The sequence below is a fragment of the Aulostomus chinensis genome, chromosome 9 (assembly GCF_037954235.1).
Source record: "Aulostomus chinensis isolate RoL2024-O1b breed Wild chromosome 9, RoL_Achi_v1.0, whole genome shotgun sequence".
NCBI lineage: Eukaryota > Metazoa > Chordata > Actinopteri > Syngnathiformes > Aulostomidae > Aulostomus > Aulostomus chinensis.
In genome coordinates, this window is record NC_141328.1 from 20205716 (window position 1) to 20220658 (window position 14943).

General features: G+C 45.5%; 1 protein-coding gene across 4 annotated transcripts in view; it reads right to left on the reverse strand.

Moving 5' to 3' along the window:
- agrn (agrin) overlaps window positions 1-14943 on the reverse strand; it is a 250892-nt gene that overhangs the window by 40115 nt on the left and 195834 nt on the right. For 3 of the 4 annotated variants that reach the window (XM_086214149.1, XM_086214148.1, XM_086214150.1), the window contains 8 exons: window positions 11706-11848; window positions 10981-11086; window positions 8537-8656; window positions 7954-8118; window positions 6280-6423; window positions 5140-5264; window positions 4890-4995; window positions 662-1090 (listed from right to left, as the gene is read on the reverse strand). In XM_086214149.1, coding sequence (XP_086070275.1) covers window positions 662-1090; window positions 4890-4995; window positions 5140-5264; window positions 6280-6423; window positions 7954-8118; window positions 8537-8656; window positions 10981-11086; window positions 11706-11848 — 1338 coding nt within the window. The remainder of the gene's footprint in view (window positions 1-661; window positions 1091-4889; window positions 4996-5139; window positions 5265-6279; window positions 6424-7953; window positions 8119-8536; window positions 8657-10980; window positions 11087-11705; window positions 11849-14943) is intronic. The other variant, XM_086214151.1, reaches the window with a different exon arrangement.

Sequence of the window (14943 nt, forward strand, 5' to 3'; positions counted from 1 at the left end):
ATTATTGCAAGCTGACAGGCTGGGTTGATGGATGGAAGGAAAAACAAAAATAACAAAAGATCTGATTGAAAAGTGACAGTCATCCCTCCTTTTTTTTTCCCCGAGGAGAGACCCAGTAACCACAGCTGGCTGTTACAGTAAGGGGGGCACGTCGAGAAAGATTTGAGACTAGTCATGTGACAAGGCACGCAGCCCAGGTCTACGCACCACAACCTCCCTGGCTTGTCAAGTCAAGCTCCAGAGATTCCCAGATGCGGGCCAACAGTTTCATCTGCCTGCCGAGAGTGTATTTTACAGAGCCTGGGCTTGTTTCGTTAGCTGTTGAGCGTGAGCGCGCTGGTGGAATGGGGGAGAAGAGCATGGGTGATGTAGCCACAGTGAACCATGCAAACACATTCTTTTCTGTTTCGAATTGAAATGTATACATCGTGTGCATTACACCTGCACCATCTGTTTACAAGGACTTCTCTTCTTTGCATGCTGACTTTGACATAAAAACGACCTGCATGCCCAATCCTGTCCTGATCTGATCATTAACAGATGAAAGCATGAATGTGATGTCAGCTAAGAAGAGTTCCTCCAGGCCCTTCTTATAAAATAAGCCCATCCATCACAGCTACCAAAGCAGTATGGGTAATGAAGTGAAAGAGCAGGGATTTACCGACAGGTTCCTCTGCCCCACTGGCCTCAGTTGGGACGCCGCTACCTGCTTCCTCTTCCTGCTCCTCTTCTTCTTCAGCCAGGTCATCTCCGCTTGGCTCCCCGCTTCCCGAGCCCTCAAAGGAGGTTGTGGCGGAGGAGCGGGTAGGGCTGCTGCGAGATGAGGAGGTGGTAGCGGTGGCAGTGGACCGTGGCGGCTGGATGTGGATGGGGTGGTGGTGGTTTGATCGCGCGTGGTTGTGGGTGTGGGTGGAAAAGGGGGTGGCGGCCGGGGGCTGCTCAGTGGTCTCGGTCTTGGCTGTTCTTGGAGGCGGGATGCCCCACACCATGTTAGGGTGGAAGGGGGCAGGCGTTGTGATGGTGGCGGCAGCGCTGGGGTAAGTGGCAGTGGGGTTGGGGTTGGGTCGGTCTCCCCGCTCAGAGATGGTTTCTAGTGGAGGGAAGGGGAAGGAAGCAAGGAATGGATGAATGACTGAGCAAAGATGGAAATGTCTGATTTGTGTCACCTGACTAGATATACAATCTCAAAAATCACACCAAAGGACATTAGAACATTATTGAAGCACGACAAAGCCACATAACGATTATAAGAACCTGCTATTGAAAGGAAATTTTGTACTTTTGCTTACACTGGCTGCTAATGGAATTTTTTTAATCTAACTTTTCTCCCTGATGCTCAACAACATCATTATGCTATTACACAAAAATAAACACACACAGGCTCCCATTTGTAGAGGCAACCTCTAATTAAAAATCCTGCAATTGATGAGATGTCAGGAATTCTTCATTTGACAAACCTTAAGTAATGAAAGTGAATATGGATTATGCCAACAGATGCATTCAGACTCATATTTCATCTGCAGATGTTGCCCACACAGTTGGTGTCGAAGCATGGTGTGGAGAGTGCGCGTATATGGCATGCATTTGGCTGCACGCTTTGCATGTTTGTGTGTTGTAAGCATGCTGTGCCAGTGCCTATGAATTATATATCCATATTCAAACGCCGCCTTGCAGAAGCAAAGCTTTAATCACCAACAGCCAGTGCCTCCGGTGATGAATGATTGATAGAAATGGGGCAAAAAAAGCCGGCTTTAACTGGAGGTTCAAAGACGGCAGAGACTGCTGCTCGCAGAGAGCTCGAGCATTCGTCAACGCCACCACAAACATACTTCTGTCAACAGATGCACACAAAAATGCAAGCATGCGGCAAAGAATCACTTGAAATGTGGAACAGAGGAGAGGTTTTCTGCCGAGTGAGAGAGACCATCATTACCGATGCGAAAAGCTGTGGTGCAAGAGGACAAGCTGTCGATGATAAAAGTACGATAAATAGGACAAAAACCCCTGAGGGGGAGAGGGGAGTTAACAGGGAGACGCTACGTAAGTGTGCACTTCAGATTTAGCCGAGGCAAGCAGGCGTGACAATACTGTCGCTCTTCCTTTACTTCTTCACGTCCCATGAGCATAAAGGCAAGTGGGTGACATGAACAGAAAAAAAAAAAACTATACTTTAGATTTGCGCCTCATTAGGATTCGCCTAACATTATGTGTAGGACTTAATTACAGTCCTCTAATCACCTATTTGATCAGCAATTATTCAATGAGGTGTGAAATGTGATACCTAGTGAGACGGCAGAGAGCCTGGGAGACACATTGTGTGTCGTCTTAAAGCCTGGCAGATATTTGTATAGAAAGAGATTTGGAGTGGGGCGCAAAAAGCAGTGATGCTATCACTGAGAATGGCGGCATGCATTACGGTTCCTCTTGGCTACACCTGTCAGTCAGGAGGCAAGCTTAGTGTCAGGCAGCTTGCACCCAAGGAAGTGCCCAATGTGTGTCTGGATGTGTGTGTGAGGGAAGAAGGATGGGCAGCACACAGTCTGTTCACCGGCTGCTTCCTTAATCAGGTTTAACACTTCATTTGCTTTTCTTGTGCTTTTATTCCTTTCAGCGGGGCAATGGTAGTGTAATGCCATGGTAGAGAGAGGAAGAGAGAAAAATCATTGTCATCTTGGCTTGTCTCTGTCATGTACTTATTGTTGAAACGTGGTCATTAGGACCGTTTGTGGTGTCAGCGTGAGGAGGAGGAGAAGGAGGAGGAATCTGAATACAGGAGACTGAGTGGGAAAGGACAAGAGCGCAGAAGACGAAATGATAGGGACAAAATGACAAACAAAAAGGGGATCAATCAGACAGAAACCTCCAGTTAACACAGACAGCAGTGGGAGAAGATGGTACGGCAAGCAGTGGGAACAGAACGAGGGGTTGAATAATGAGAGAAAATGTCAGGACATGAGGCGAGATGGTGAAGGCAGCAGAACCCTGACTAACACACAGGCAGAGGGCTGGTGGGGCCATATGCTGGCATTCGTTGCCAATTTGCTGCAAACCTACAGGTGATAACACCATATGGGAGAGGTAGGTCATTGCCAGCTTGGTGGCCATTTTCCCCCGGCGGCAGAATTGCTCATTGGTCCAACATCCTCCCTCTGGTGCTTTGTAGAGTTTTGACCATTTGTTCAGTGATTTTCTCAGATTTTGCTGAGTTGGAGACTTGTAAGAGAGTGGGCTAACATCACACAGCAGAAAGATTGGAGGGAGCTTCTGCTGCAGGATGATTAATTTTTCTTGGCCTGCCTGGTAGTGGCAGTAATGATCATGCTTAGTGGTAGAATATAAAGTTACAGCAGATCAATGCAATATTCATTTATAGAAGCTATTGGCATTATTCCCTTGACAAACCTCATAGCAGCTCGGTGAGCATTAGCATGCACACAGCTAAAGTGTCTGGAAGCGCTACATGTAAACAGCAGGAGGGAGGGGGTGGCAGGCAGGGCGACAGCGTGGTGAGGGGTAGAGGCAGAGCAAATGCTAATTCGCACCCAGCCACACGTGAAATGAGCTCTAGATCTAACCCTCAAGCCGACAGCAGCGGTGGAGCAGCTACCCGCGGAGCGACCGCATCCGGGGGAAGAAATTAAAAGATCCTCGGTGGCAGTCGGTGGGGCTGAGCGCTCGCCTGTCTGTTCCTCCCCTGAGGCTTCAACAGAGAAAAGAGTCTGCTGTGAGGCGTCTTCCAGCCATCTCTCCGTGAGCAGCGACGCTAGGTGAGGGATTACACACAACCCACATCTCAATTGCCAGGCAACAGAGGAACGTGAAGCCAGAATGGATTTTGGCTGCTTTTGCTCTGAATTTGTAATCACCAGATGTTCAGGGACGTATCAAAGCCTTGTCAATCTCTTACTGAGCATATTTGTACTTTTTTTTTACCTGCAATCGACCAACCATTGCAAAAATCTTCTCCCTTAAGGATAAGACGGCCTGAAAAGAAGCACTCAGGAGCTTTTCAAGTCTTAATGACATTTGGTCACCTGAACTGTGCCCACTGTACAATGAGGTGAACGAGCATTTTTCCATCTGAAAACGGTCGACACCTGGCCATGGCTCATGGCCAGAATCATGCAGCTGGCACTCCTCTTGCCCGCAGCACTTGCTCGCAGCATTTCTAGAACCCCATGGTGACACAGTCAGCTTGACAAGTTCACTGTACACGAAAGCCGTGGCCCTGGCATTTGTCCCAGCACCGATTACAACGATCCTAACAGTGTCCGTCAGCACGCGGACGGAAGAGCCATAGCTGTAGCTTTGACTCTATACACACGTTACTCTGCATCTGCCATTGCACTCAAACCGTGTTGTTTTGCTGGCAGTGCAAAGCTGTGAAGGGATTGACGCATTTCCCTACAGGGGCCTTGGAGATGGAGCAAAATCCCAACAGAGGGTGAAAAAGGAAAGAGGACGTGTGATTGCTGTTTTCAGAGGATCCAAGACTCAGACGCTTGTTGCTATGACTCTCCCACTTTCTCTGGTGATGCACAAGTGTGATCTCACGTCGCAGTGAGCAGGGGGTGAGTGGGGCTTATCCTACTGTCCTCATATTCACAGTTAACAAAATATCTCTTGCTACACTCATCATCATGGGGCTTGAGAAATTACAGAATCACGTTAATCACGTAGTTCAAATATTTCTGAGGAATATATTCATCAAAAATTCCAGCTGAATGACTGTGACTTTACTTATTGGGAAAGGGTGTGGGAGGAGACACGGCGGGGGGGGGGGGGGTAATATGAGACCCTCGGCTCTGCTCATTATCTTCTGACTGGGGCCTGAAAACAGTTGGCCATCCGTGCAAAGTGTGATGAATGGAGGCTTCGACTGGCCTCACCTGTGCATTGTCCAAAGTGTTGCACTGTGATGTCCTTGTCCTGCCTGCAGGCAATGGTCCTCAGCTGGCACTGGTCGGCATAGGTCACCCCATCGGAGCCGCACACCTGCCCCACAGTGACAGAGATGGAGAGAGCAGAGAGAGCAACACATGTTACCTCCCTGGAGTCAAACCCATCTGCGTCTTTCACTTCAAACTTCGCCATCAAATTGCTTATACCTGACATGTGTGTATAGTTTGAAAGACACACCTTGGTTTTGTTTTTCTCATCGCAGTCAGGTGAAGGGCACTCGCAGTGAGCTTGGCCATCCACCTCAATGCATGTAGCTCCAAAATTGCATACTAGCTCATCACAGGAGTTGGGGGCCTCCGGACCTGTTGAGGAATTACATTGGTCATCCTTTCTTTACAGTTCCATAGTCCTGCCAATAGCGAAGCTAATAAAACAAGTATTTCTAAGCAGTGGGAGGATAAAACAGTCTAGTTACCTGTTAGTTAATTGGAGTAAACCAATTCTGCACATGAATAGATTACATAGCCTGTGGGTTCTGACTCGTGTTGGTCACACACGGTGAATAATGCATAGCTCCGTATACCACACTATTTTATCTTAACTGCCTCAGTGCATTGTCAAGGAATATATTTTCTGTTGTGTTAAGGTAGGTGCTAAGGATTTTTTTATTTTTTTTGCCATGCCCGTTTTTACTCTTTCCAAAAGCTCTCCAAAAGAGTGTTTGAAGCCTTGAAGTTGCCGGAACTGCAGCCTCGGAACCCACCATCCACCCGCCAGGCTGTGAGTGTGGCGCCTTTGCATTGTTGCAACATCACAGAGGCTTAGAGCACCCCCTACCCCTTGGCTCCTGCTTTCATGTGCCACTACCTCTCAGTACCTTGTCTTTTCATCGGGCTGGGTGTGTGGTGGAGTGGCCCACCACCGCGCCACCACTGCTGGCTTCATTAAGCTTTTGACTTTCAGTCGATATCTGATGGTGCATCTTAATCAAGGAGCTGCAGGCCCCCACAGCAGGATGTAACCTTTTTCACAACCTACTTTTTTGCTGGTGCAATCACTGGGGCTGTTTTTGTTATTAATCCCAGGAATCAATAGTTCTTATGCGGGAAGTATAAACATACAAGTAGAGTGAATCATCCTAAATGAAGTGCGGTGCATCAATGGCGAAGTGTGTCATGTCATTTCTACAGTCCAGTATTTTCCTCATCACTATCGATTAAACAGCCAGCAGCCACTTTCTCCTACTGACAATAAACTAGATGGATGTGCAAAGCAGACGGAGACAGAACTTGCTGCTACAAGGCAAATCCAAAGACTTGTTTCATTTTTTGGCTTTTTTTTTTTTTCCCCAATTGCGCGGGTGGTCTCCCTTATTACCTTTGTCACAACCATTCATGCCCATCTTGCTTCCATCTGGACACACGTTGCACTTCATGCCCTTCACTCCCGTCTTGCAAGAGCACAGACCTGACATCTGCTCGCAGTCGTCCCGGACAGAGCCCGTAGCATCGCAGTTACATGCTGTCGAGGGGGGGGTGGGCGGTGGGGGCGTAAGATTTAATGAGAAAAAAAAGTAGCAATTAGGAGAAATGATGAGAAGGGGGATAAGATTAGCTTAGTTCACTGAGTGTGTACAAAGCGTGTTCCAGGCAACCTTTAGACTTTTAATGCATTTTTTTTGTGCCAGAGTCAAAGGTTGAGAATAGTTCAGCCACCCAGAGGGCCACAGAGGAGGGAGGAGATGGAAGAGGAGGATGAGCGTGTGATGGAAATTCAAGAAAACAACCCTCAGGAAGGACATCAACCCCGTCATGTTCCTAGAATCAATGATGTGTGTGTTTTTTTTTCCTCCCTCTCCTGCTGAATCCAGTATTGCTGTGCAGCTTGTTGTCTGCTTGCTGTGGGTAAACCTTGTTAAGGTCCGGCCACGGGTGAGGCACCTCCAGGCTCCCTGTTGCTGACTGAAAATGCTCTGTGGCTTTGGCCGCCGATGTTCTGTGATACCTCAGTGGCAGGATGCGAGTAGGTCACCATTTTGCTTTATACCAAGATAAACAAACAGCCTCGTACCCATCCGTCATTCAAATGCAAATGGATGCGGGACAAAGTATATGACAAAAACTGCATTTGCATGTAAAATGTAGCAGTATATGTACATGAAAAATGCAGTAAAAATGTTAACGCTTCGGTTCTCAGAGATTGTATTGTCTCATTACAGTCTTGACCTCCTAGTTGAATCCAGCTTGGTTTTATTAGCTCAGGTTATTGTGAATCTTTCACAGAGGCTCCATCCAAATGCAGTGCATGTGTGGTGTCTGCTACATTGATTGTCTTGATCATAACAAACAAAACACCATGCAGCACAGGAACATCATTCATTACTCTACTTGAAACTTTACTTGACCTTAACAGGACATAATCACTGAATACAATATGGTTGTACTCTGTCTACTGTCATTCTGTTTGTGATTTTCACTTTTGGTTGTTGGTTTTTTTTCGCCTTCAATAACCCTCAAAGCAAATGCAATTTTGGGCTCTAGAGCGACACCTCTATTAAAAATATCTAGTCTGTTTATCAAATTCTCACCCTTAGATGCCTCGTATTCATGAGGAATTCGGTGAATTGAGAATTTAAGAAAAATGTCCTTGTTGTCAGCAGCCACTTGAGGACTGAATAATTAACAACGGCAAATCAACACAAAATGTCTGTTTACAAACTCTCAAATGTATCATCCAGTATAATCCAAGCATTCTGCCCCCAGTTTGTCTCCAAACTCTTTGATTTGAGGTAAAATTTGCTTCATGGAAATAGTTCTGTTTCTATGTACGAGCTATGTTGCAAGTGTGTGACTTCAGTGGAAATGTCTTGTCTTCCTGCTGGATGATTCGCCTGAAGTTTTAGAATTCCAGTATCCACCAGTATACTCGATGATTAGGACACATACCAAAAAAAAACTAAGCGAAAAATGACAAGTTTAAGGATGCCATCAACAATCATGTCTTATGGCAGAATTTTAGATTCAGAAGGACTACAAATGGATGATCTCTTACGTGTGCAGCCGCTCATGTTCTCCGTCACAATGCCCCGGAAGTTCCAGAAGCCCGGCTCGCAGCGGTCACACTTCTGTCCCCCGACGCCCGGCTTACAAGAACACTGACCAGTGGCTGGGTCACATGTTCCCTTGTAAGAGCCGTAAACGTTACACTGGCAGGTGCCTGAAGAGAACATGGATGTTTAAACAGCTCCACAATCACAATAAAAGGTTTTAAACTAGGCTCAAAATGTCAGTCCATTCCCAAATGAAAAGGTAAGTGTTCTTAGGTATGCTTCCCCTTCACTAACTATCTGTTTTTCCTTCTATGTTTCCCCAACTAAGAGCTTGATGCAGCATGTCTCCTCCATCTGTGTGCTATCATTCGTCTGGATCATCAGAGGAGATTTTTCTGTAGATACTCGACGACATTAGCATAATTATTCCTTGGCTTAAGATGAAACATTTTCAGCTCTGCAACTTTTATGGCTGTAGTTGCAGTAAAGGACAATAAGCTCCACATGCTGAAACAGCTTGATAGTATCTACAAACAACAAACTGGGGGACAGCTAGCAGGTGAAAGGTCAAAGCGGGACACTTACTGGGACAACCAGCTTGTCCTACTCCGAGAGCAGCCGTCACGTTGTCTGAGCAGCAGCCATACACAGACAGACTGCAGTGCTGTGGAGCTGTCGGCTCAGGCAGAGATGTGGCTGAAATCACTGATGAGGGAGGAACAAAAGAGGACGGGAAGATGAGAGATGGTGCAAAGAAAGAAAGAAGAACACCAACATTTGAGTGATTATGCTGGGAGAGGAGGGGGTGGGGGTGGGTTAGACAACACAATCACTGAACACCATGTAACTTTTTGCCAACAATGAGATTGGCTTGAGGGGCAGAGGTGGAGGAGCTGGCAGCCGGCTTCAAGATAACAATTCTATTTGCTACTTTCTCCACAATGGCTCAAAATCAGGGGGAAAATGATGCTATTACCTCCAGTGAAAACAAACAATAGTGTTGCTGGTGAATGTGCAGCAGCTGACATTTACCACCTACTAGGAGGCATGTTCTCTCCATTTGTTCTTGTCTAATATTATGGAATTGCGCTGCCGCCTTAACATCCTGCCTCCATCCTTAAAAAAAAAAAAGACAGACATACGGCATAATATGAAGGAATGTAAGCTGCCTGCTCGCGGTGTGCGTAAGAGCGTCTTTTGTCTGAGGATGCACAAGCCTTCAAACTAGCAGCGTGACAGGTCTGAATACAGTCCTTCGTTGAAGAAAATAAAAATAAATATGTTCACAAAACCTTCCACAGGAATTGGAAGAGAAGCTGGAGGAAAATGGGGGTTGTCTAATAGCCTCAGCGAAAAATATCATTGTTCAAATTCTGGCCGGGCTTCAGAGTGAAAAGTAAAGTTGTGCAGACAGAAAGCAGAAATCAGCCCCCTCCCTTTTTTTTTTCTCTCTCTCCATTCCCCTCCCGATCTCTTTTTCTTGTGTTGCTCATTTGGAGTTTGGAGGCTAGAGATACAGAGGCCATAAATCACGCTGTTACTGGTGTGTATATGAGCCTCGACCTAATGGTGATGACTCGGCTCGCTCTTTTTCCAGTGCTTTCCCACTCCAGAGATGGGCTTTGGACACAGTTCATTTAACTTGCCACTTTCCAGAGCTCCATTCAGCTATCTCTACTGAGCCTATTAGGACAAGGAGAACTTTTAATTTCATATGTTCTTCCACCCTTCAAGGGTTTTTACTCTTCAGTGGCCGTTGTCCGGCACAATAGAGCTCAGTGTGACATGCAATATTACCCTCCCATTTTCAAGGTCTGCTGCTAGGCTTTCTCCGCTGTGCTGTTTGGAGCTAGTTATTTTATATCCCTGCAAGGACGGTGCTGCACGTTAGCTTGTCTAGTAAACCAATAAGTACTTCTTTGGATTTTACTGAAATCCCTGACCCAGATTTGTCGGCAGCTATAAAGGAAGATCTGAAGTGTTATGACAGGGAAACTTAACAAATGTGCATGCAGCAGGTGAAATACTTGCCATTGCCTCTGACAAAAAAAAACCCCAAAAAACGAGGCTTCTTTCAGCGAGTCAGAGCTGACTGGTTGTCTGGTTCAGGAGTCGAGGTCGACTTAAGTTTCTCTTGACATAGCTAATGTGGAGGGCAGTGAAATTCTCCGAGATCTAAGTTTTTCCATTAGCCAATTGGAGAGGAGAGCCCAGAGCTCTCGTACCCATAGAGGGCTCTTCAAAAAAAGGATTGATTATCCATGGATGGCAGAGAGGCGTGACAGTCAGTGCCCAAGGAGGCCAGCTTAGGAAGCAGAAGAATCTGTAGGGATGTGTATGAAAACACTGGCAGCTTTCCCTTTTCTCACTCTCTTCAACTCTCTCCATCCTCTTCTCTTTTATACCCACGGGGAATCAAACAGGCTGGAATGATCACACGAAATCCCTTAAGTGCCTTTTGCTCTGCTCCCTGGGATGGGCCATACATCGGAGCAAAACTCCTTATTTAACAGTCACGGAGAGGAAGATGACTAACCTATACAACTTTTCTGGCTGATATAACCATTTATTTAGATGCAAGGAGAGGGTATTTATGTTAAAGTAAGTGGACAATGGTATTCTGAGAGTTAACCAGTGAGCCCAAGCTTAATGGTTTAAATTTTCCAAATGCCTGGGCAAGAAAAGGGAGTCATTACTGCTATCAGCTTGCTGTAAAAAAATATTCTTAACTCTGCCCCAGAAGACTGCTCACTTTCCAGATGTGATCACCAGCTAAAAAGCTGCAGAAGGTAGAATCAACCTTCCCAAAGCAAATCACAAGTATGCACCATATTTGACCTTGACCTCCTTCATGGCTGCAGCGAAGAGGGACAGCAGCAACAGTCAGAACTAGATTCCACCTGCAGACTATTAGTCCCCCATCAATGGATGACATGAGAGGAGAAATGGGATGTCAATGACAATGGGAGTTGGTGAGGGTGCTTCTGTGCATTACAATGACATTAAGTCTGAGTGTCTAATGTACCGACCTGCACAGGGTCCCTGGTTCTGAATCAATAAGTGCTCTTGTTTTTCACATCTGGCCTTCTTCAGCTCACACTCGTTGTTGTATTTTTTCCCATCCGAGCCACAAACCTAATAATACAAAAAAAAGTGATGGGTTTACTCATTTTGACGAACTTCTCAACAGCACGCCCCGCAGCATGTCTTAGCGAGGCATGTTCTCTGCCTGATTGGTTGACCCTTGACCCTGGAAGCAAATTTTTTTCAGGTCACTCAGCAGAGCTTTTGTCACATGACCAAGGGGACATCACTTTGAGCTACAGACATACACTGAGAAGTTTCCATTTTTAAGACACAACTTTTGCTATCTTTTCACCTCACACCCTTGAGATTCTTGGAAAAACACCAGGGTTTCTTGGTTGTGACGATGAGCCACACTACAGACTTCTGAAAAACAGAGACGTTTGCAACCTGTTTGATGCGAACACCAGAGGCTGATTCAATATAAGAGCAGCAGGCAATGCAGTAAATCAAAACTACACCCCAGCCCTTCATCTGTAAACGTTTTAGCAACTGTTACTGCAGTACAAACTGCTTATGAAAAGAACAGAATGAACTGGATTATACTGAAACAAATATCAATTCTCTACTCACTGTTGAACAGCAACATCTCTGCATTTTTGACTGACTGATCGAAAATTTAGTTTCCTGAAAATTCAAGAAAACTGAAAGGTTTCAAGGAAAGGTTTACCGGGTTGTGAGGTACACTCAGACAGGTGAAGTCACACACACAACGGTCGTCTTCAGCGTCCTCATCCCACGAGCCTCCAAACATGCGACAGCGGTCTTGTTCACAGCTCTCCACGCCTGAACCCGATCCTCCTGAGCCGCAGTCTGCATATAACAGGCCGTAAAAATGACATGTTAGTGCATCAGGTGGGGCCCGGTTTGATTTCTCTTTAAATTCAAACATTAGGAACATGAAAAAGTTAAAATAATTTACATTTCTTCACTCTAGAGGCAGAGAGAGAGAGAGAGAGAGAGAGAGAGAGAGAGAGTGCTTTTAGCACAAGATAATGACCCACTGCAGTGAGGGCAAGAGATTGACTAAATAAATTAGATGCAACATCTCTGTACCACGAGCGAGGCAACGTCCTATTCATTTCAATTACATCAGAGACAAAAACGAGAGGGAATTAATAACTCAGGCCTCCAAGTGTGCAAAGACAATTGCTGGTGAGGCCTCTTGATATGAGAATGCAACTAATTGCAAAGCGTTCAGCATAATCTAATTATCTCCTGAAACTTTAAAGAAAGTTGTCCCAGTAACTCATTAACTGTGACCCTAGAAGGCCTTTTATTTGTCTTAGAGGTACACTTCTCTAAATTGAAGTTAAGTGGCTCAGCTTGAACCTGTGCCAGGTAAAGAGAGGCCAAGCAATCTCTAATCATCATTGAACTGGAGCTGTGGGATCAACAAAGGATCTGTGTGGAACAATTGTAAAAATTTAGAGCGATCCTTCACCGAAAAAGTGTTTTGAGTACTCATAAATAGGTGTCTTGGGGGCACGGCGATGTTTGTTTCCTCCTGCATCACTACTTTGTGACTCCAGAATGTAGAAAGAGCTGGCCACATATATTTAGCTTGAAGCCAGTTGAGACTGAGAGCAAACAACAACAACAAAATCATCCAAAAATGTCTGTTAACGTATTCTCAAGTGCATCTTCTGTTATAATCCAGGATGTCTCTCTCCAGCTTGATCACAGCTAAAAGTAGCTGCATGTATAATGGGAGTAAGTTAGTCCAACTGAATGCCCCAGCTGGTCACACTTGGTGCTACTGTGACCAAGTGCCACACAGAAGGGATGCAGGAGGGAAGAAGCTCTTTGTGAGATCGAGGCAAATATTTAAAAGGTATAAACAAAAAAGAATAAAGAAAAAAGAAAAGGACTTTTTGGTTGAAGTATAACTTCAAGAAAAAGGTTATGAATCCCAAGTTTAATAAGAGATAAAAGAAGGGAAAGAAAGGAAGCAGGGCTGTTTGGAGATTCAATTATGAAAAACAAATCAGCATATTTCACCTACAGTAAAACTCTGGAGGGAGATTAGGTGAATGTGTGCAAAGGCAGGGAATGAAAGCGTCAGCAGGAACGATGGAGGAGAGAATGTCAGACAAAGAGAACGAGAGGCACCCTGGAGGTTGGCAGAAAGTTCATTTGACGCAAATTTGTTATTCAAAAAAGGATTGGAGTCCAACTAAAAGCTCCCAGCGCAGCTGAGAAACTAGAAGAACATGATGAATTCAAGGTATTTCTTCTTTCCCTGTCTACTTTTAGGGCTCATTCAACTCTTCTGTATTGATGTGGCTCCTCTAATGGTAAAATCAACGCTGCAGCTCGCAGTGATAGAAGTGTCTCTTAGCATAACTCATCTTCTAAAGTAGATTATGGAGCAGGTCACGGACCGAGGGAGGGGCCGGGGCAGATCAGCCCAGGCCGTTCTTTGATATGGACCCTCAGCGATTGGCTGTGACAGCTTTGAGTGGTCGATACCTTGGAGAGGCCTTCACTTCATTAGCGATGAATAAAACAGTGAAGCTGGAGCGTCCGTGGCTGCATCCCCCCATCGACATCAAAACATGTTAAGGACTTGCTCTGTCTCCATATTTAGACCGGTTGAACCTCCCATCCAAATCTTTTCGCTTCTATGTGGCTACATGTGGAATGTGAACCATGAGGGCAATGAGCTGGTCAAGGACTCCTCACATTTTTACAGGCATCTGCTTTCAGATATCATCAGACAGCAATAAGACTCCAGACCGGAGCAGAAAGAGTAGAGTGGTGGAGGCGTTGGCGGCTGGCCACCTGTGTCCCCATACAGTACGCCAGCTCAGCAGGACAGAATACAGCAGTAGTCAATTCATATTCCAGTCAGGGCTCCTTACAGAGAGTAGATAAATAAATAAAAGAGGTAAGACATTAGAATGGAATAAATAAAAGTGAAAGGCAAAGGGGGGCCCTAATTAGCTTTTGCTCTTTGATGTGCCCGCCACCGGTGCTGCCTATGAACCTTTCAATTAATACATCCCCAGCTAAGATGGCTACATCAGCTACTCTCAATACACTACCCATCTATTCCTTTTTACTCAATTATGTCAGAAGCCTGAGTCTATTTAGCCAGGGGAGCTCCATTAAGATGAATCCAGTGGTGGAGAAAAGAAAGGAAATGAATAGAATTATGTCCAAGAAAGCAGAGAAGAAAAAAAAAAACATTTCAAGGATTTGACAGTGGGAATAATAGAACAAGTGACAGAAGAGATGCTATTGTCAAAGCTGTCGGGAACAAAAAAAGAGAGGTAAAAAAAGAAAGGGGAAGAATAAACAATAGAGGACAGAGAGGAGAAAATGTTTGTGGTGAACTGAGACGCGGCCTGATGTCTGCTCGACCAGATTAGTCATGGCAACATGCTGAGTGGAGCCAGAGGCGGCCGATAATATTGTGATACCTCTGATATCATGACCTGTGTGAATGTCAGCTTGGACGTCTGCTCCTCTAAACAAACCATTGTGGTATGGCATAGATGGAATATGATGACAGGCGGTACAGAAGGATGCAGAGCTGCATGTTTACCCTCCATCTGTCAGTTCATTGTACGGCCTGCTGCTGACGGATGTGACAGCAAGCAAACAATGTTCTCGCGAGACTGAGAGGGATGGAGCGTCACGTCATGAGAAAGATGTTTCCTTGCGTCAGAACAGAAGCTTATAAGCCTTATGATGGATGGCGTGGGAAGGGAAAATCAGCTATCTCACCCCCTGCCAGGCACTCTTCCTTGATCTGGACCGTGCATCACTGTATGATCCTGCACTCATAATCTTATTTATTAAACGTCTATTCAATTAAAAAGGGCCTGGGCCCCCTGTCGGTAACACACAGCTCTCAGTTGCCACTTTGTCAGCGTCGAGAAAAGGAGCTGAAACCAGGCCTA